This window comes from Simochromis diagramma, unplaced genomic scaffold (assembly GCF_900408965.1).
Source record: "Simochromis diagramma unplaced genomic scaffold, fSimDia1.1 OVJJ01000344.1, whole genome shotgun sequence".
In the NCBI taxonomy this organism is placed as follows: Eukaryota; Metazoa; Chordata; class Actinopteri; order Cichliformes; family Cichlidae; genus Simochromis; species Simochromis diagramma.
This window is the reverse complement of record NW_024387375.1, coordinates 5,966,283-5,989,873: the sequence shown is the minus strand read 5'-3', so window position 1 is coordinate 5,989,873 and position 23,591 is coordinate 5,966,283. Positions and strand designations below refer to the sequence as shown.

Genomic DNA, 23,591 nt, shown 5'->3' with positions numbered 1-23,591 from the left:
ACAAATCATTTTAGTTAATAAACGTAGTTAAATAGAACAATCAACGACAGATAATTTGTTAATTTGAGCAAAGAAAAAGCCCAGAGAGCAGAACCAATAGAGCACCACTCTCCCAGAGAGTGTGTGTGTGGGAGACTTAATTAAAAAAGCCATTTTCTGATAACTTGTTACTTTACAAAGGTAGTATGTGCAGAAAAAAAGAGGCAAAACAGACAAGTCTCACAGCTTCAGTTTAACAAGTTCTTGAAAGTCTGATTTGAGCTCCCACTTTTAGAGTTTCCAAGCATAGAGCTTCTGATGCTGCTTCACCTGTAATGAGTTATCTGAATCTTCGTGGAAGTGACGAAGTGTCATCTTCAGCACTGCTATGAGACACCTGCGCTGTAGCTTCACCTGTAATTGTCTTGTCCCATCAGCCTGAGGCTCAGAATGATTCAACACTGGGTTTCAACTCTGATTACCAGAGTAGGATTTAACCTCAACCAGCCGTGGATGCATGAATACACACACACACACGAGCCATCTTTCTGCGCCATCTATCTCGGCAGCTGCAAGCTTCATTAACCAAACCAATCTGCAGGCAATTAACTGCCCACACCAGACAGCCACATGCATGGAGACACACATCGAGGGCTCTTGTACCAAGTGAAGCTGCAAGCGCGCAGAGAAGCAGGTAGACGATGGAGGAGGCAGTAATCTAAGAGGAAGTGAAGGCCAATTCCCTCAGAAGAATTAATGCTCCAAGGTTAATTAAGGTGATACAAGATTGTAACAGATAGAAGCAGACATACACACCTGTAGGTGTGCATCTGAGGCATATGTGCACATGTACGTGTGAGTACAGTAGGCACAAAGTAACACACCTTGCTCAAATTGCCGCTGCATGCTCTCCATATCTGCCTTGTTCCCACAGACCCTGTAGATGCCCTCTGTGTTCAGGCCTGGTGGAAAGAGAAAGAAAGAGAGAAATGGTATTAGCTCACAGTTATTTTCATATGTTTAATTTGCAACAAGTGTCAACTATACGTGGGAGCTGCTGAAATAACATAGAATTGTGGAGAGCATAAATGCACTCAGAAGTGAGAAAAAGTACAGCTACTGAAGGCTGTGCTTATTGTCTATGTCCCCTTCAATCTAAACACACTATTAGCACAATTTATTAACCCCATAAAGCACTCCTGCAGGTCTGCTAATAGCCCATTGGTCCATTGTGAGAAATTCAGGCCATCTTAGTGCCACAATGCTATAAAATAACATGAGAAAGTGTAATTTGTTTTTCACAAGCTTTTTCTCTCTAAGTTAAAGTCAATTTGCAGCCTAAACTCAACCACAATAATATGTACTTTATAAGAAAAGCAATGAAATCAAGCTAAAATTCCAAGTCATGATTTGACATTCTGAACAGACCGATAAAGAATTGTAGCAAATATGAATCCCTCAAACATGAGATCTCAAACCACGAACACAAGACAAAAGAGTAGCAATGAGTGCTACTTTTCCTACAAGCCTTACTGCTCCTATTGCTTACTGTTTAAATTTGTGTTTTTCCAGACTTTTAATGGCTCACAGCAGGTGCGCACTAATGCAACATGATTGAGGTAGCCAATTAAATGCTTATTATGTCAGGCTGTTGGATTTTATAATCTGTTTACTGCAATAATCTATTTTAATATAACCTACTATAATTTTTGACAAATGCACTGATTTTTCATACCAACTATGGCAAACACTTTCTTTACATATTAGAAAGTTTGCTAGTAGTCCAGAACACACACACCTAATGAACAAATTAGAAAAACTGCAAACAAGCCAAAGTGGGACAGAAAGCCACATGGAGTGCCAGCATAAATGAAAGTGCACTTCATTTTGGTTAATTAATATATTTTCCCCCCCCAAATCTACATCCTTAAAATCCTGTATTCGCTGACACATTGGTGGCAATCTAAGAAGACAAAGAGCAATCCAGAGGGAGTAAAGGAGATGGGGAGTGGCAGAAAAAAAATGGGGCCTGAAAGGAACAGGCAGGGAGGAAATGAGAGAGCTCTCAGTCAAGGCATACAACATTGATCTCCTCCCCTCCTACCAATCAATTACCCACAAAAGCTTTTCGAGCCAGACACTAGGAAAACAGGGATGGGAGGACAGATACGGAGAGGGAGCAGTGTAGTAGTGGTGTGGTGAGGGAGAGATAGGTGCAAAATAGAAAAAGCACCCGAGGATGGGATGGCCACTGGGGGAGTGTGAGGATGCATAGTCAAGACTGATGAAAGAGAGAATGAGAAAAAATAAAGGGATTAAGATAAGGAGGGCTAACCAGAGGGATGGAAAACTCCAAAACACACTACTGAGGGAGGTTAGGGGACAATGAGAAGAAGCTAGTGGCTATAGAAGGTGGAAAAAAAAAATTCCTTGTCCTCCTGATAAAATCACTTCCGGGGGGGCGGCAAAAATAAAAATCTCCCTATGACAAACACGTTTTTTTTCTGCCCCCTCAGACATTTTCTTATATAGTAATAACCTTTTTAAGGCTTTTCCAATTCATAAAACAGTGTATATTCAACAAATGAATTATTGTCAGCTTTGGTGCATATACCTTTAAGCACTGCACACACATTTTAAACCAGAACAAAAACCTAAACTACACTAATCTGTGGTGACTTGTTAGCTTCCAGGAGCAATCAAATGGTCAAAAATGCCTCTGGGCCTGCAATCACACAAACCAAGAGTGCGATAAATGTTCCCGCCGCGTTAGAGGCTGCGATTCTGCAGAGTGTTACTATCTGACACCACTCCAGCTGATCCCACATCAGCCCAGATCCCAGTCTCTCTCAGGGTTCAGCAGCCCAGAGGCTGATTTCATAGTTCACCATGGAGACGAGCGGTCGCTGGGTGCTGCCCTTTTCGTCGCTATGGAGGCTTGTACGGCCGGCAGATATGCCTGCACACGTTAAGACACATTCATCACCTCAGTACCCATGAGCAGAGCACACTGCGACTACCACGCTGAGAAAGCCGGAGCTGAGAAGAGATAACAGCAGTCGCTGTGGATTGATTTTATATAGCTGCTTTTCTACAAGCTCAGAATGCATGAAAATAACACAAAATACCACATCCACTCCTATTATTCTCAAGGACAAAGAGAGTGAGCAATGAAGCACGAATAAAAGAAGCAACAGAAGACTTTAGGATTGAAACTACAAGAAGAGAAAAAAAGTGTTTTATTCACAACCAGAAAAAAATATGATTATGAACATTTGTGGGGCTTTTTATGTATATATTAAGGACTGGAGGATTACCTTTCATATTTACACAGCTGCATATAAGCAGGGACAGGGTTTGAAGCGAGACTATAAAACAAAATATTGATCATCTCTTTCACTGAAGTTCTAGTTTTTGAGATATTGACTGTAGAAATATTTGGCTTATGTTGGAATATAATGGCACGAGAAGGGTGAAATAAGCCATCCAACCATCCCTCTACCTGAGCTGAAAGCTAACTGCAAGCGTAATTTGGCTGGTGGATATAGTTTGGTATAAAGTAGTTTAAGTAACTGGGTCATGACGTCAGGAAAGAGACACTTTCACAGAGTTTCTCAGATGTATTTTTCTTTTTAAGCAGTGCAAGATGAGCTAAGGCAATTTCCATCATATTCAAGAGAAGGCATACATCTCTGCATCCAGTATCTCCAAACCTGGGTAACTCACACCAAATCGAATTTGATGGACAAATTGGTGGAAAAACATGTTTATTTGATTTCGGGCTGAACTCTTCCTTCAAGTTAGCGCTAAGTGTTTTTGTTCGAGGTAAAAGGAAAAGGGAAGGATGTAGGTTAAAGCAGCAGGTCCAAGGTCAGCTTGACAACGTCACTCATTACCAGCTCGCACTGTAGTGACAAACATAGTGTCAGTGCTGTAAAGTAATTTCCTGAGAGTGTGATTATACCCAGAGATTACGGACGCAGATAGGAGGATAAGTAAAGTCTGACTTTACAGCAGCTGCAATCAAAACTAAATAGCACATTGTAGCTCATTTCCCCTTCCAGTCCCAGAATTGTGCCCCATATATATATATATATATATATATATATATATATATATATATATATATATATATATATATATATATATATATATATATATATATATATATATATATATATATATATATATATATATATATATATATATACACACACACACGCTGTTGGTTAATAAGATGTGTGAAGTTATACTGCTTACACATGCCTATACTCATAGGTAAAACCCGAACAAGCCAAACACACAAAAGAAACTTCATAACCATGGTGTAACTAAAACACACCCAACCGCATGCAAACAAAAGGTGTGGGGGAAGGACCGAAAGCAATGAAAGAGGAAACACAGGATTTGAGAACAGTAGGGAAAAAATATGATGACTAGACAAGGGTGACAACAGGACAGGGAAAGAAAAAGAAATGTGTGCTAGGAAGAAGATGAAGGAAATCAAATGTGACAAGTGTAGGTACTCGGAGAGATGGAGGGAGGAGGAGGAGCGGATCAGGAGAAAGAAGTTGAGAAACAAGGACACAGAAAGAGACGAGGGGAAAGGAAACGGCGCATTAGGACAAATACTACAAAGCAGCGAGTGAGGATAATAGGTGGAAAATACCTCCCGAGGAGCTTGGAATTCACTCTTGTGCGTACTTGAATGCATATGCAACCAGTTTTTCTACTTTAACCAGGTGCAACTGCTGTAGCCACTTCCAGTGAACATCTGAACAGGGCGAGGTGAAACCTATCATGACGCTTTGTTATCGAGAGCTTTGCCCCTACGCTCCTGCACAGAGGAAGGCGGATGTTTTGTAAGGCCGCAGTAATCCACAAATACTGAGTCTTTAATCAGGACAGAGATTACAGTGGAATGCACTGGCATGTCAGTAAGCTTGGCCAAATGCAACTCCCATTGTGAAGTTAATGTGTGCACATTTTTTTTATTAACTGACGCCTTGAGTAGCTAAAATCCTTTTTATGGATCCAGCCGAGAAGAGGGAGAGGCGTGCGATGTCTTCACATGCGCACTGACCCCGCAAGACTTTGCTTCTGGTTTAATGTAACAGCTGGTAACAGAGTGAGAAGCAAGCTGGCAATCCTAGGGCAGTGGGGCAGCTGAGGAGCATGGCAACAGGGTAGCAAGGTTAGAGGAAGCTATCGGAGCGCGTGTGTCTGCGCTTGCAGAGAGGAGACAAGAGGCCAGGCAACAGACTAAAGACCTGTCAGCGAAACACAGCTGCAAAATTCACATAACACAGAGCAGATGAGAATATTTCAGTCATACTAATATTCTAACATACTTCATATAAAAGAAAAATTATGCTGCTTAAAATCAATGATTCTGTCTCTAAGGCAACACAAAATACTGTCACTATAACCACGGCCAAGTTTTCTTTGATGCTTTTGCATGAACCACTTGCAACATGCCACATGAACCCTTTAATATTTATGTGAATGATTTTAAATTCAATTCATTTTCTTTTCCTTATTAAAAAGTGGGTTGTAGATGTTCTCCTGTATAGCCCACCTATAGGCTTAGGCACAATCATCAAATAAACCTGAGCAAAGAACAACAGAGACAAAGAAAATGCGTGAATGTAAATGTGAACAGACCAAGAAGAGAGGACGGATAAGGAAATATCCACCAGAAAAGAAACGATTCACACTAATGGAAGCAGCTGTAGTACATGCAGGGCCACAACAGCTCACACAAAGTCATTTTATAAGAGTTATTAGCTAAACGACTGAAACACAAGAACCTGCGATGCATTGCACTGGATGCCATTAAGCGTCCGTACAGATCCTTACCCGTTGTTTCAATGAAATGGATGCACTTCTCGATGAAGACTGGGATTGGTCTCTCAGGAGTGACCACAGCGGATAGTGGCATGCCAAAGTAGCCAGGTTTTGAGATGGAATGCCTGGGTTTGGAACGTAGTTTCTAGGAAAAATAAAAGGAGAAAAAAAAAAAAGATAAATCAGAATGTTGGTAGCAAACAAAAGAAGAACATCAACATTTCCTGGTGGCACTGGTCTTGAAATGGCCATGACCTTATTTAAATGTGACTGTGTTGTTATGTTAGCAACTGTGAGACGAGACGTGTATGCACCTATCCCGCACATTCCTTAAAAGGTTAAACTTATATGGCTGCCTTAAGCCCTGATCTGTGCATATATCTGAGAGATATGCATCACTTATTTCATCACTTTATCTCTTCGTTCTTTTGTATGGCATTCTGTTTCTGTTTCTCTCTCTGCTACCGCACGCGCACTGCTGTTAACAGATAATCAAACTCCCCTATTCATTGTTTAAATACTTTCTTACTACTGTTATGGGAGTTGTGATACACTCTTGCAACATTTTTGCCTGCTACTCCGTATGGCTGAGGCGTCAGCAGTAATTGTGCTGTGCCTTAATGGTGTTCAGCAGGGATATTTGAAGGCCTCTGAGCCCTGGATCTCTAGTATGTCTGTCAGCCCCCTGAGGCTCTGGCCTGGCAGGCTGGGTGTCGAGCCAGAGATGCATGGTTGGCTGGACACACAGGCTGCTGGTGCAGTGCAGGCCTGACAGACACAAGAAAAGGAGCAGAGGAGTGCTCATTAGAGGGAAGAAGCACGGCGTGCCCTCTACTCCAGATACTGGCCTCGCTGCACTCTGCCAAACATTTTCGATTGCACATATATTCACACTCACTCTCAGTGGTACTCGAGGGAACAAGTGGTGATAGATTCATTAAGACCGGGCAGATTAACAAAGGCTCACCTGGAGTTTTTTGCCATCGCCATGGCAAGATATTTTTCATTAGCCTTCTATGAATAAGGCCATTATTAGCACATAACTGTAGGCTAGAGTTATGTCTGTATGCGTCTTACCTTTAACTGTAGTTTCATTTTATCACATTCTTTTAAGAGCTTCAATTTTACATAGGCCAATGAGTTTCACTCTTCAAAAGTCATTAGCGCACTCACTGTGATTTTCCCTTCTTAAATCTTATTAACTGCTAAAATATTAGGCGATGCTTAGTTAGCAAACAAATACATAAGAATACATTTTGCATCCAAGTATTTGCATTGGCCTCAAGACGCTCCTCTATGACAGCCTTTACAAAAAAGAACATTGTCAGCGCTTCGGTTGACAAAAAAAGTTCAAGTGAAAAAAATCCCTAAATGTCAAAAGATAAGAGTATAACAATGTATTCCAAGAAGAGTCTGCACCTCCTTCAAGAATCCCGTTAAGGTCTGGACTTGCAATAAGTGATACATGTTAAATACCTGCAGATTCTCAGCCAGTCAGTTACAGCTTCCCAGTTATCGTTCCATCATAACCCCACATGAGCAGATTCCTAAGTCAAATTCCTTCACTTATCACTCCCCAGCTACCTCCTCCACTGCCTCTCTGTCACTCCCTGGGACGTCCATGGGACCAGGGGTAGATTTGAACCCTGTAGTTCATGCGTTCACAAAACACTAACGTAAAGCTTCAATTGAATTTTAGGAACAGCAGAGAACTATTGTTGTTATAACTCGCTGCCAGTTTGGTTTCGAGCTCCATGTTGCAGCTCATAATTTATTTGTGTCCTGTCATACTGAGCGTGTTGTATATCTGTGCCCTATCTCAGTTTAGCAGACTGTCTCTATACGCCCACCCCCTCCTCCTGCATCCACTCTCCTCTCTTACTGTCTTCTCTCCCTGCAGTTTTGCCTTCTGGCCACTCCTTTCAGTTGCTGACTGAGACAGGATATGCTGCCAGCGCTGAGGAGACAAAACAGACCTCTACCACAAAATCAAAACACAACAGATCCTCAACAATAACACGCAGACACCACAGTGAGCATTTACACACACTGTAGGACGCTGAAACACAAAGCCACTCAAAAGTTTTATCATAACTCTTATTCCTCTCATCTCCATTTTCTTTCCATGGCTGTTTCTGAGCCTTTTGTTTGACTGTCTCCCTGCCTTTTATTTCCTGCATGAAGTCAGTAGACAAACTGGGTGACTGAGGAATTTCAAACACTTTTCTTTCTGGCTGAGTAAGTTAGGGGGGGAAAAAAAAAGGTGCAGACGAAAGAGAGAGGAAACGTTTCCGGCCTCTCGCTGAGGGAGGGTGATCAGGACAAACACAGTTGGTCAGCGCCTGAGGTAAAGAGGGCTTTAAAATGGGCTAAGAGTGTAGCTTCCATTATTTGTTCCTAGACGTCATGATTCAGATTGGTAGACAGCGCCCTAAGGCTCTCTCCAAGAAAATGTTTACACTGCATAACGCCAAACGGTCACGTAAAAGACAACTGAAAAACAGGCTGAGTTAACCCCGACCAGCCAACAACAGGAATGGCTGGTTGTTTGCCAATGGAGAGGCACTGCCACAATATATCTCCCTGAAATGACCAAATAACTCAATAAAATGTCTTCCTGAAGGGATTTCAGGCTGCAGCAGACTGAAAATGGACACTTATCTTTCAGACAGCTGCTTAGAAAATAGGTGATGGAACTTGATCACTTTGTTACAACCACAATTAAGCCATAATGGCTTGTAATGTGGATATCCAGATCCCAAGACATGCCGTAGGGCACAAATCATGGGCACTGATATAACTAATGATGCTGACACTGGCCTACCTTCTGTTGGCTTTTTTTTTTTCTTTGGAAATGTGTGGGTTTAAAATGTGTCATGTAGTACTGGGCGGTATGACTGGAAATTTAAATCACAGGGTTTTTATGGATCCACTTTTGCTCTGCCCCTTTGCATAGAGAGGGTCAAAGCATATGGTTGTGTAAAAATCACAGCTATTACATCTTGTGTACTTGCTAACATACAGTCACCGGCCACCTTGTTGGGTACATGCTCAACTGCTTTTTAATGCAAGCCAATCACGTGGGAATTTAATGCATTTAGGCATGTATACATCGTTAATATGATCTGCAGAAGTTTTAAGTGAAAATTTAAGTGACTCTGAATGTGGCATGGCTGCTGTCAGCATCAACGTTTAGAATTTGGGATGAACATGAAAGCATGCATCCATCCTGCCTTGTTCAGGTTTCTGGCGATGGAATAACATTGTGGAGGACATTTTCTTGGCACACTTTGGGGCTCTTTAAAGGCCACAGTTTACCTGAATACTGTTGCTGACCATGCGACCACAGCGTACCCATCTTCTGATGGCTGCTTCCAGCAGAATAACAGCATGCCACAAAGCTCACGGCATCTCAAACTGACTTCTTGAACATAAGAGCGAGCTCGCTGTACTCAAACAGCCTCCACAGTCACCTGATCTTGATCCAATAAAGCACTTTTGGGATTTGGTGGAACAGGAGATTCACATTATTGCTGTGCAGGTGACAACTGTGCAGCGACTGTGTGATGCTGTCATGTTAATATAGCCCCAAAGCTCTGAGGAACATTTGCAGCACCCTGTTGAATCCATGCCACAAAGAATTAAGACCGTTCTGAAGGCAAAAGGATCTAACTCAATACTAGCAAGTACATAATAAAGTGGCCACTGAGTGTACTACTTGAACTAGTCTGCTCACAAATCCTGCTACCTTGTGTTTTAAAGGTTCTCACTTTTTTCCCCCCAGTGGGATGAATGGCAACAAGTGCTACAGAATGCGATCTTAGCAGTTGAATTATCCGGGAGGACAGCTTCTATTCAGGTACTTGGACATCAAATCTGAGTGTGTGAAAACATTAATCATCCCCCTCCTGTTCCTCTCTGCTGACAGCCATGGTAATTATCACAGACACAGAAGCACAACATACACAGATGTAACTGCTGTTCAGTTGGCACTTCTATACTGCACCATGTGTGTGAATGAACAGCATACCAGGCTGATAAGCCGAACACTGTAAGGTCACTGCATGTGGGTGAGAGACAAGCACAGGAAGGAAAAGAAATGGGGAGACAGAAATCAAGTAAAGTAGGAGATACGTGTGTCCAAAAGACAAGAATATAATGGGGGGAGAGGAAAAAGTGACAGGAATGTGAGAAGCAGTATGAATCAGCAAGAACAGGAGACCAAACTGAGAATATGAGAAAAGTAACGGAAGGAAGCAAATTAAGATAATCAGTCCAGTCTTAGTCAAAACTTCACTGCAGTACGACAGTAAAAGCAACAAAAACACGGCCCTAAGTTACACATTACACTACATATAGTGACTCTGCTGTTACATACAGACTTCACATACCGTAGTTAAATCTAAAAAGGAAGGTTTTAATTTGAAACAAAGATTACTTTCCTTATATTCTTATTCTGTTTTTTTGCTTGTTAGTGCTATTAGCAGGGATGTTCGCACCTAGTTTTCTAAAAGTCTGCAGTGATTTAGTATCTGTTTTAATCTGTTTTAAGTGCCAGTATAGAAAGACGTTTAAGAACCTTGCAAAAGATCAATGTCTAACATTATTCCTCTAGGGAAACCTGAAGATACCAGATAGAGATGGACACAGACAGATGAAATAGCACAGTCTATACCACGGCTCTGTCCCTATTCATTAAGAGTTTCTGCTTTCTGGTATAGAGGTTTACTGACCAGAGTTTGCCTCCATTATCTCTGATGATCTGGGTAGTTTAGAGGGATCCCACAGAGCGGTCAGTGAAAAAATATTGCAGACATCCTTTTATACAAACCCCCTACAGTATATGTCATGTTATCAGTGGGCTAAGCTTCAGAGAAGACAGATCTTTCTCAACTCATTAGAAATTCCTTGAGTTTAGTTAGAAACACATTTAATCGCAACAGCAAACAGCTGTTCAATCTCAAACAAGAACCATTCATATTGGAGATTATGGACATTTTGTGTGTCTATTTTCTACATGTATACAGATGGATTTATATAAACTATATATAAACACACTTGTCCCTTTGAGGTATTTTTCATACAGATTTTCTATACATTATAATTATATGTGAGGCAAATATATTAAAAAAGTAAACCTGGCATGTTTTGAATATTTAAAATTAACCATTACAAATGTTTTCTTCTTTTGCTTAAAAAATAATTTTACCTTACTTTAGCATTAGACACTTTAATCTGCCAAAACAATTAAAGGACGTGAGGAGGTTATTAAGAAAATTTTACAGTTTAAAATGCACTTGAGTAGGCGATTGGTTCAATAATAAATACTGAACATTTGGCAATAAAGCTTGGTAACTGTTGTGTTGGAAACTGCTAAACTAAGAAAAAGAAAGTGCTCTGAATTTATGAGTTAATTTATAGAATTTTTTAAACCAAAATGGCACTCATATTAAACTTAAGCAGATAGTTGCATGAACACTAACCTTAGTTCTGCGCAGGCTTTTGAGAATATTTCTTTTTTTAGGATCCTCACTATCCTCAGTGGAGTTGTCTTTCTTAAGTCCGTCGTCATCCTGGCTCGCCTTGAATGAACTCCCCAGCTCATCATCGCTGCCGATAGAAAAGCTCGTCCTAAAATTGCTGAACTTCCCAAGCCGTTTGGATCTGTCTCTGTAAAGCTTAGGCTTTATGCCAATCGCAGACAATTTTCTTCTGCGCTCCAGTGAACTGCTATCAGCTTCACTGTCTGACCCATTCCCCCCAGCACTCCCATTTGAATGACCCTTGTTGGCATTGCGGATGGTGATAATCTTGCCCTGTGTGCTGTCATGTGGGACAGAGTAAATATTTTCTTCTTCTGTGTGTCTAGGTTTGCTCACAGCATCCATTGGCTCAGCATAGTCTGAGGGGTCATAGCCACCATCACTACCTCGGGCCCAGGTGACAGCTTGGGGCAAAGAGCGGCGGTTGGTGCCTCCCTGTTGGTCCATGTAAGGGCCAAGATTAACCTTAAGGACTGGCTTGGGCTTCACTTGTGGAGGAACTTTGTTGTTCACCTTGCTCTCAAAAGTGCTAAGCTCGGAAATGAAAGAGAAGGGATCATCTGAATCCATTTCTGACAGCTTGAAGCTTCCCAGTTGGGAGCTGAGAGTATCCTCCCTCAGGGTAGGGTAAGGAGGTGATGGATCAATATCATCTTCTGAGTCCAAAAGTGTAACCGGGCTGGGAGAGCCACCACGAGGGCTGACGCTCTCATTGGTGCATGCCTCTGCTACATTGTCATACATGTGTGTGGCCTCAACAATGGTGCGCTTCTCCATCGCCTCTTTTAAGAAAGGCTGGAAGAGATCTATCTTATGAAGACCACCTACTACACCACCATGTCCACATATTACCGTGTTAAATCTTGCCTCTATTTCATGAGCCAATTCTTCCCCCTGAATAACTTGTTCCTTAGCAGAGTCTGAATCTGACAGCTCCATCTGGCTCTCCCCTACTGCTAATAACTGGATTGGGATGATGTCTTGTACCTCACACAGAAAAGCACATAATGTCTCCAAAGAGGCCTTGCGGCGAGTAGAGTAAACAGCAATGTAGCCATGGACGAGCCCAGCCTTGCGAAGGGCTAATGAGGAATGGAAGGAGAGCAATGACAGCTCGATATTCTGCTTCTGACCTCCTATACTAAGATCCAGCAGAACAGAGGTGCCACCACCGAGGCTCGAGGAAGGACGACAATGCTGGGGCAAAAGGAAGGGAGCAAGGAGTTGGTCTAGGTCGTAGGTGTCTCCGCACATCAGGCACATGACTATCCTCAGGTCTGCCTCGAGCATTGACTGGGACTGAGAGTCTCTGGAGGATGGAGGAGGTAGTGGAGGGGAGCTGCTCCCTATGTTTCTACGTATTTCTAAGAGTCCTTTCAACATCTGAGTGATCTGCTTCTCGCTGACATTGCGGCCATAACCCATGCCTGGAGAGGCAGGGTCTAGGTAAGAACTCTGTAGCTTTGCAGCTACCTGCTGCCCTTGTTGTATGAGAGTTTGAGCTGTCTCCCCTCCAATATCCCCTATGGACCCCACCCCCCTCTTGGTGACCAGAAGGAGGGACAGTGGCAGTTGAGATAAGCTGTTTTCCCTTTCCCTTCTGCTAATAGTCGACTCTCTAAGCTTCTCTATACTCTCAACAACATAGGAGAGAGATTCCTTTGAATTGTACAAACATAGGCAGCCATGCGGTGTAAAGGTTGGTGTGTAGAAGGAATTAACTGGGAGACGTACATTGCCCTCTATGGGACGGAGGGTCAGCTCATACAGTTTTCCATCTAACACGTACCGGTCGTCACTGGTGCACAAGGCTCTTATCTCATTGGCCATCTCTCTGGCTAGCCCATCTTTTCCTAGAATGACAAGATTTATCCGTTCAGCTCTCCCCCCTTCCAGTCTCGCACAGTCTGATGAAGGGTACCGAGTTGGGAATCTGGAGGCCAGTATCTGCTCTATCTTAGTATCCACACAGTGCGGATTGTTGGGACAGGATTCCTTTGTGGGGTGATAGATAAAGTGGATATGTTTCAGTACAAGAGCATCCCTTTCTGCCTGCAGCTTCTGAAGGGCCTTAAATCTTTGCTCCTCCCCCAGCACTTCTCGAATGGCTCCCATTTTCTCTGTACTCGGTTTTGCATCCAACTCTAACTCATAAAAGAGCTCAGAATATTCAAGGAGCAATTCTTGAAAGTCTTCTTTGGCCCGGTCGATGATTTCTTTCTGGTGTTTATTGTAGATATCCAGATATTCAGCTTCATCCAGCCACTGGTAGAACTCTTCATTCATGATGAAGCTTCTGGCCTCCTCCCATGGCTTCCCTGGTGTGATAAAAGGAGAGACACTTAACTTCTCCTTGAACTCCCATCTCATTTCAGCCCGTTTCCGCTCATTCCTTAGCTGCTCCAGATGGGACTCATAAATGGCTTCCGCTGCTGGTGTCTCCAGTAGGTCTTGTGGGATGCGATCATCTTCCATGTTATCAATGTGTGTTGTGGTCTCCCAAGGTGTATCATCGAGCACAACAAACCACTGACAGAAATCTCTTTTAGTCTCCAGGACTTTCTGAACTCCAGACCAGCTCAAGTGGTCTATCTCATCCAACTGTGGTAAGAGTGTAGACAGTGCCTGTGGCAGAGTACTTAGATAGAGCTTCCTAAGTTTCTCTATGTGTTCTTGTTTAAGTCTATGCACATGCTGCTGGAAGAGCTTCTTAGCTTTAGCAGTGCCCTCAAGAAAAACATAGTCCTTGTACTCTGGGGCAGTCTGCATGCGCCGACTGACAACAGGCCATGTCTCATTGTAGTTCTTTACAATTCGGTTGACCAGCCACTCATAGCGGTCTTTAGCTGAGGCAATCTGTTGACTCTGCTGTTTCAGTGCCTCAAAGTAGGGGATAATCTTGGGCTTTCCCCTACTCTTGTCTATTAATTGAATCAGTGTAAAAAAGGCTAGGTCAACATTGACATTGGAACGTGCTGAGGTTTCTACCACCTGTAGATTCTTCTTAGTTAGGGCAAAAGTGTGTGAGTCTTTAATATACCGCTCAACACCTTCATCACATTTGGTAAGGACCAGAACCACAGGCTTTTTTGTTTTTGCTAGCTGGTTATATAGGTTGGTAACAAACTTCATCTGATCCTCAAAGCTACGGTTCATACCCCTGCTAACATCTACAGAGAGTAAGAAGCCATCCACCATAAGCTTGCCTTCCGGCATCTGTTTCTGCTCAAAGTCTTGCTCCAGCCCCAGCTGATCTGTGCAAAAGTACATCAGCTTTTCAGCTGAAGCCAGCTTGGTGGAAGCTGCCCTCTTGATGTAAGGCTGCAGTGCCGTGCTTCGGTGTGGCTGAAATGTCTGATCATCAATGAACTCAGTCTGCTCCACCACATTTATACGGCATTCTGACCCCTCCTCCATTGTCCTTACAGCCTCTCCCCAGTATAGGAAGTGGTCATTGTTCACTACACGCCCTCCAAAGTCACTGGTACTGAGAACAGAGGTGTGATCTAGGTAGAAGTCATCTGCACTTGGCCGGACAAAGCGGTTACACAGGCAGGACTTGCCCACACCGCATTGCCCTTTCTCCTTCTCTGTGCCGGACAGCCCAAGCACAACCAGGTTGTAGGTGGGTGGCCGCGGATCTTGCTTTTTGGCCATCATCGTTGCTGGCAGAGGCTCATCCTGCCATGCTGGCCGTGAGCTCTAGAGAGAGGAGCAGGCTGCCAAGGAAGCAGGGTTTCCATGCAAGAGAAGCTCACTGGTCTGAGGCTTGGTCCTGCATGATAGAAAGAGAGAGACAAAAGTGAGATTTAATCTAGAGATATACAAAAAAAATTTCCACTATTCTAATGACAACCTTTAGCTACTGTGCCTCGCATCTAAATTCCTACTATGTGCATGTGTTCTGTTAACAATTGTTAATCTCTGATCCTATTCCTCCACTGAATATTTCCTGAAAAGATTGAGGTCAGTGGTAAAGCTGTTGGAATGCTGCACATTACTTAACCCAGCTGTAACTCAGTTAAAGGCAATTTTTTCCCAGTTTAACTCATTTAATTTTAATGCTGCCAGGACTGCAGTGCTAACAGTGGTGCCTTCCACATTTCATTCTCATGTTCATTGCAACGCAATGTGTGTTTTGGCTTATTATCTGGCTTCTAACAGTCTGGTTGGTTTGCCTCACTCGCAGCAACATTGGAGGAAAGTAATGTAGCTCTTTCACTACTGCAGCAAACAGACAAACGACTGTGCACGCAAACATATGCACACAAGTAGCACGACACTCTTGTAGAAAAAGGCACACCAAGCTCTCGGCACCCTAAATGAAAGACACACACAGGAAGATGAAAGAAGATAAGTGTTCCAGAGCTAAAGTTACTAATTGGCCAACTAGGGAAAGCCATCTGCATTTTAAAAGGCTGCATTGCCTGTTGGCTGACTTGTTTCCATCAAAAACATGTTTTCCTATGTTTATAACCAAACAGATAAGAGTTGGCTCCTGTACCATCATTAATGTCATGCATATTTACCTAATTCAGAAGCAAGAAATGGCTACATTGCAAGTAAGAAAAAGGCAAAAACACATAAGACCATATAGAGATGCTTAGTTGCTCATCTCAGTATTATTTATTCGACTGGTAGATTAGGTCTAAAAATAAGTTAAGAAAAGGGAAAGGATGAGGCATGAAAGGGTGTTACAACACAATTTGTATGGAATGAAAATCTTGTTAAGCTCTTAGACAGATAGCATGCACTGCATTTCAAAATGATGGAGACCACCCCCTCCATGTCATAACTGAGTCATTTATGTAGTAAAAACAGACATTAAAACCACTATTAATCACGAACAGCTCTTTTGACAGAGAACACAAAAGCAGCCAAAGCCTTCATTATTTTTGAATCGAGTTTGTCAGGCAACACAGATCTGCGGATTCCCTAAAATGAACCTCACTGTCCAACTCTGATTCACCAGAGATACGAACAATGACAAGAAAAAAATGGTAAGAAACTTGTGTGTGTTAGAAAATAGTGTAGACTTTATAAAAAAGCTACACCCAACCTGCTATGTAATGACTACTACATCTTTTTTAAACTGCATTTCTGAGTTTCATTTGAAAGGGAGTGCCACTAATCAAAGTTCCCAGCTGAAGCCTAGTGTTTTGCTAAAAGTAAATTCCACTCAGGCTGTGGATTAAAATTACAGAGACAAGAGTGCCCCTGTGCTTAACCAGGTGTATAACCCAGCACCAGCAGGAAAAGGAATCCATATCAAATAGAATACCTCGTGTTTTGATATTTATAGAGGAAACATGCATGAAAAATGCATCAAAGCTCACAGAGGTGGACCAAATCCCTATAATAACAACATGCACTGTACACTGTGTACAGCCTGACTTGATGGTCGATAGGATCAAATACGAATATGACCTAGGAATTGTGATTAATTCATCTCCTTCTCTCGCTGGGCATGTGTATGTCTACTTGATAGTATATGAATGTACACACACCACTTTAACTGGATGGGAAGGACTGCACTGTGGTATTTATCGAGGTATCTGTGGGTTAATAACAAACCTGTTCACTGACCTAATTATGTTCGCATTACACAGATGACCTCAGCAGATCCCTCAACTGCATTCACCAGAAAGAAAAGAGACCTGCTGCCCCTGGACATGGTCCACTGACTTAATTGAACATCTATTCAGCATAATAATAATATTCATTTCTTAATATACAGTGTCTACATGATCCTTTGCTGTGTTGTATACAGACATTCTTCACAGACATGAAATTAAAAAGCTGCATGGTACTCAAGACCATCAATAAATACAATACATACTACAATACATATTTGTAGCTGCCATATTATTAGTGGATCCCTCATACGTGGTAACCTTTAATTTTACAGCTACTGCTAGTCTGTACAGCAATGTCACTTATTATAAATTGCATATACTGCATTTCTTTTTATTCCCCCAGAGTAAACCAAAAGGGATTTCTGGTAGGTCTGCGGGCTCTATTTTTGCATTGCTAGCTTGTAAAACTTATCTCTGTAGCGTAAACTGTTGTGACATGCTTGAAGTAGCTGTCTACTGCATGAGCTGAGAGGGGGTATTACCTTTACAGATAAGTAAGGAAACCCTAGTGCAGAACCACATTAGCATGAATGTTTCATCTGAGCTTGCACATGCGTGCACATAAAGATGACCCAGAATGTATCCTATGTAATCAAGATCCTGGTGATGATCACTTCATGTGTGAAATAGGTCATGTTTGCGACCAGCAGTGAGGGTCTGGATTAAGTGCAGTCAAGCACTCCAAAATTCTATATGGACTTGGCGGCTGGCCAGGCTGAGCACTCTTACAGATGCCCTGCTAGCATCTGCTCTGCTGACCCTACCTATCTTTTTCTAATTATGTTCCCGTGTGTGCAAGGTGTACATGGACCTCCAAGTTCATATAGATTTTGTGACAGTCAGCCCACATATTCACTAGAGCAGAGTGCAAGTTAATGTGTGTGCATGCGCGCGCACGGGTGTGTATGACAAGGAGATAGGCTTAAAAAGAAAAAAAGTAGTAACAAAAAAAAAAAAGTGTTGATGTTATTTTTGCTGGTCTGTTGTGAGGATGCAATAGTTTCCAACACAGCGAATAATATAGAAAAATGAAATGTCTCGCTGAGTGACGGCTGCACCAAAGTCACTGACAGAAACAGAATTTATATTAAACTGCAACTGCACAATTCAGCTTGTTTCTACAGCACGTCTGCTGGCAGCCTAAGTGCAGCATTTCACACAATAGATCTAGTCATTAGGGGAATACATTTCCTCTTTCCCATAAAGACACCACTGCTTGTGCTTAGCTAGTCTCAGTGCAGCAGTCCAGGTGCAGAATAGTCAGGCAGACAGTTTCCTAGTTCAACCCGAGGCCTGGTGTCTGCTGCGCATGTCCAGCCGCATACCACCATCTCGAGGCCCTGGGCTGGTTTAAGGCCTGCGTTGTATCTGCCTTGGACCCTGAAACGTGACAGTAGGCAGAATGACAGGAGATGGAAAGGAGGGCAAGGCACTGTAGGGAGGCAAAGGAGGGTGTGAAGTTTGTACCCCCATCCTCTCCATGTGCACTAACGAGAATGGGTACAAGAGGAAGGAGAGAGAGGTCAGCAACCTGGGTCATGTGAGTTGCAGATTGGAATTCCCTGAGGGAGGGCGTGGTGAGGCGCAGAGGATACAAGGGTCAAAGTCTGACCCATCCCATCACTCACCCCCCTGTGTAATCGCAAATAGCATTATAAGCATGGTCTACCCAAATACCACATCTCCATTTGCCTGATTATTTCATTCCCTCCTTTTAAACTGTTTAAAAGCAGGAAAAGATACAGCAATCTTGCCTTGACTGAACCAGCCCTTTAGGACACCCGCTCTCCCTCAAGGACAAAGTAGAGGCAGATATGATTTGTCTCTAAGGTACTGGAGTTCAGCCTTAAGGTAATGCTGGGGCGTCAGGGCATGAAGTTCAGAATAACACGTGCTACAAAGGGCAGCAAGGGAGAGTCCCTTTGTAGCTGCATGGCCCGTGAGGCCATCCAGCTTTCAAGAGTTGGCTGCATTCCTTTCATTACAGAGTTACAACAGTTAGCAAGGGAGGATGACAGCCAGGCCTGGTTTGATACACACAGAAATCCTTACAGACTGGAAATGGTGGACAAGAGAGAGTCCATATGGATTGAATGGGATGACCATGACTGAAAGCTATATCTACGGAGAAAGAATTTTAAAGTCAGAGTCAGAAAAATAGTTGTGATGGAAATAAATGTTGAGTTGAAGTGCAACACTGTTAGTAAAGGTCAAGTATTTTATAGATTATAGAGTGAAAGAAAAGTATAGTAGAAATAATATTTCTGATAAAAGGAGTACTTTATCACTTTTCTTAAGTTGCTGCCAAAAGCATCAGATATGCCTCAGAGAATCTCACACAGTACAGTGTGAACAGTGCTAAGCAAGGACAAACTAGGAAGCCGAGTTTCCCAGAAAACCTTCTGGTTGTAGAGTAATACACACTCAGGAAAGGCTGGGAGTTGACAGAAACAAAGGTCATGAAATAGTCATGAAGTGTGCAGTGTGGTGATGAGGATTATGATGATGACAGAGAGGCAGCAGGGGAAAAAAAAATCTCTCTCCTGTATTCTCGAAGATTCAAGAGTGAATGACCCTTCCTTTGTCTTCGTCCACAGCGTGCCCCCCCCCCTACCCCCACTTGGATGAATTAGGTCTGCAGCTAGTTGTACTTCTCTAGTCTCACCCAGAACATTACCATCATCATATAGATTTCCGATTCCCATCTGTCAAGAATCCCTTCTCCATCGCCCGCTCCCATTTTGCCCCTCCTCTGGAGACTTGCTGTCCATTAGTAAGATACTAGGGTTGTGGCCAACGCATTGGGGCTGTGTGTGGGTGTCGACAGTCCTTCCACTGATGCTGCTTCCTGTTCAGGGTGGGTCGGCTCGCAGTGGAAAGGAATTAATTGATATGAATGCTGAGTTAGAAACAACTCATTTTAAACATCACTTAACCAGCGATGCGCACAGACGTGGGTCTTACAGTGACTCAAATATATAATGTATATGCATCTATATGTAAATGCCTCCGCACTTCACATTCACTGCCCTTTACACGAAGTGCTCTGTGGCGCAGTGCATTCAGCGTAACCACTTAAACAGAAGGCATTTGCCTTTTCCACATATGCAGCATATCCATCAATCACACACCAAACAGGAAATACAAATACCCTCACTCTTTCCATCCATTGTGTGCATGCATCAACAGAAGACAAACACTGCAATCATACCACTGCTAACATATTTCACATGTGGCCAGGCAAACAAACCGCACAAGCACACCCAACTGCAATAAATGATTCCTACAAAAATACTTTTGCACAGGCTGAATCAATCGACCTATAGCTCTCATATTTCATAGTAAGCTAAAAAAAAGTAATTCCTATAAACTCATTAAAAACATATTTTGATATGACAAAGAGAAATATTAACGCAGCAACCAAACCATCACATAGCCAGATCCCGATTCAGAAGCGCTGGTTAGCGCTGACTCGGATTACGGTCACTCTATGGAAAAGCTTCAGCTAGTCACATCTTTCCATTTGCAGGATCACATGTGGTACACTTTGTGCATTAGCATGATCTGATGGAACAGTGATATAACCACATAAACAAAAAAAAAAAAAAAAAAAAAAAGGCAAATATCATACCCCCCACAGCCTCTCTGCCTCAGTACATATTTGCATTCCACAACATGTGCACTGAAACACTAATGGGAATATAATACCTTTAAAAATGATTAATACCTCCATACATTGTAAAACACCATCATTTTAATTACAATACACCTTAACATTAATTGCAGCTATATTTTCAGAAGACTCCTGAGCATTATTAGTAAGTCACTCCAATGCAGCTATTCCCTCTGATGGACCCCCGAGGAGACAATGCTCCTGGACAAACAGGAGGAGGCAATAAACAAAAACTACTGAGAATAAAATAGCCAGAGCAAAGACTGCATTCACAGTCCAATCTGAATTTCAAGACTATGTCTAAAGATTTGGAGGAGCTAAAAAAAACCCAGGAAAGAGCAAGGTTCAAGTGGCATGACAAAAGGAAGAGTTTATGGACAAATCATTGCATTTAAAATATCTTTGTGTATCGGACTGTTATTGAAGCAGAAAAAAGTAACGCTCACTTCAGGGTTAACAGCGAGACTATTTGCCTGTTTAACAGATTAATCTACAGGATAAATGAAAATATGAAATTCAAATGATCGATTGGCTTCAGTCCAGATGTGTGATGGAGCCAACTGAAAGCACTGCCTTTTTAAGACACACTCTTTTACATTTGCCCGAGAAATTCCCTGTTCAACAGGCTGTACAACAACAACAACAACAACAAAAACAACAACAGCAACAACTGGTGCTTTGCATGCAAGGTCAGAAGGACAGATGGCCTGTGTTTTCCTTTGGCACAAAAGTTTATCTGTGGACCTTCGCTCTCCCTGCTTCTTAATTCCCTCAGCCTGACATGAACTGGCGTACTTATTTCTTTTAATGCCCTCGACCCTTATGTAATTTTACCTTCGTCCTTTTCTTTCTATCCCCCTCTCTTCATTTCTTATCATGTCTCCCTCTCTGTCTCTCAGTTTTCTTTCTCCTGCAGCAGTGCCTAACCTTGCAGCCGGGCCTCTGTCAGACTAGCAGACTGTCTGCTGGTGATATTAGCATACATCTGATCCCTGCTCCCCTACTAGAAGGCTTGTCAGCATCAGCACAACTGTATAGACACATTCAGACATCCAATACAGCCGCCCTGTCCTCCTAGCCAAACGTGATGCAACAGCACAAACAAAAACCGACAAACACGAATATAGAACATACGCAAATATATCCAATGCACAAGGCAGGACGGAGAGCATTAAATGCAGACACGGGGGCAGGCTTTCAGAAAGTAAACAAAAACATGGACGTACGTGGCGGTTTTATGCCTAAATCTGACAGCATTTTGCAGAGAGCGGTTAGCAGGTGGGTTTTTAAACTCAGCTGGCAATCTTCCACCTGAATGAGCTTCCAGTTCTAATTACTAGTGTAATTGGTTTGATGGTGTGTGTGTGTACGCCTCATTTTAGCACTAGGGATGACCTCCATCTCTCAGCACTGACAGGTGGATATCATGTGCCTGCATTTGTCTTTGCTAATAAACACGTCCATGTGCCACTGCATTATGATAAACTATGAATGTAATAAAATAACACCACACCAAATAGAGTTCCTCAATTAAAAAAAAAAAAAAAGTGTATAAACTAGGAAAGAAGTCATATGCATCTGATGCGTCTGAAAGAACGGCAGAGCCAAGCAGAACTTTCTATCCTTTACATCCTAAATATTAGAACATAGCCGACTCTGCGCTCTGGCCTCTGGGTGGAAAGTCTTCATGTAGTAAGAGAATGTCTTGATAAAACAAAATAATGCAATTTTGTAGATTTTCAATAGCTCGGCTCAGTGACTCACACTTATTCAAAACTGCAATTCCACTCCTAGGCACAGAAAGCTATTCACATAAAATAATATGATTTGTGAGTGGCAGATCAACTGCTGACATTACCTTCAATTTAATTGTCATTATTAACCCATTTTCAGCGGAGCGCTCGTCCTTAGCTGGAGTAAGTGCTTAATAGATGTGCTGGGTGTGTTTTCCAGATGGTGCACAAGACAGGAAAGCTGTGTGCACTCACGGAGCGATGCCGCTGCCACCAGAGCTTAATTTTTATTACTTTATCAGCCGCTGCAAAGATTTTGACAGCCAGAATAAACTCAGGGGCAAAGGCTTGATTGCAACATTTTTTTGTTTTTTTGACGTTACTGGTACAGCTTCCATTGTTTTGTCCTAATACGAAGGAAAGTTTCAATTGTGCAGCATATAAGCAGTGCACACAGAGGAGACCAAACAAGTCTGGTGGCCGATTTGACGTCAGAAACCTAAAGCCAAATTATACAAAGTATATCTATCTTTCATTTAGATTTCCTTGAGATGTGATAGGAGCTTGAAAGGTTCTTTAATTGACTTTCTAAACACAACCCTGAAAAGAAAACAATATATACATTTTACAGTTAGCCTCTATGCAGGATATCATCAAAGAGAGAGACGTTAATAACCTGCTGATACATTAAAGACACACCATTCAGAAAATTGCAGCTGCCAAGGCTTTTACATGTGATCATTTTTCACTTTGACATTAAAGAAATACAATAATTTCTCTTCAAATCACAGAGAGTATAAGCGCAATGCTGCTAAACTCTTTCCATCTGTACTTGTGACCTGCAGGCTTTGTATATAATTATGCTCTATGATCCCTACAGGGAGCTCTTACATCAGCCAGAGATCACCCAAACCGTTACTAGGTGACAGATGGTCTTCACGCACACAAAAAAAGCCACTTACACCTACAACATATGCTCCAACATAGATACGGCACGTTCACATCTAACAATATACACAAGCCCTCTAACTCACATGCTCACAACTTTCTGCTTACACACTGAACGTTTAAATAAACTTTTTCCCCCCCACACTCCTCTTTGCCACAGAAGTGTTCATGCACTGCTGAATCTTGAGACCAATTAAAAAGGAAAATGACAGAAACGAAAAAAAGGGGGACT

The 23,591-nt window shown here is 42.3% G+C and overlaps 1 protein-coding gene across 2 annotated transcripts in view; it reads right to left on the bottom strand.

Moving 5' to 3' along the window:
• The window catches only part of arhgap35a (Rho GTPase activating protein 35a), a 61,711-nt gene that overhangs the window by 8,196 nt on the left and 29,924 nt on the right, over positions 1 to 23,591 (bottom strand). For both annotated transcript variants that reach the window (XM_040008986.1, XM_040008985.1), the window contains 3 exons: positions 11,310 to 15,144; positions 5,839 to 5,971; positions 864 to 941 (listed from right to left, as the gene is read on the bottom strand). In XM_040008986.1, coding sequence (XP_039864920.1) covers positions 864 to 941; positions 5,839 to 5,971; positions 11,310 to 15,029 — 3,931 coding nt within the window. In that variant the 5' untranslated portion in view covers positions 15,030 to 15,144. The remainder of the gene's footprint in view (positions 1 to 863; positions 942 to 5,838; positions 5,972 to 11,309; positions 15,145 to 23,591) is intronic.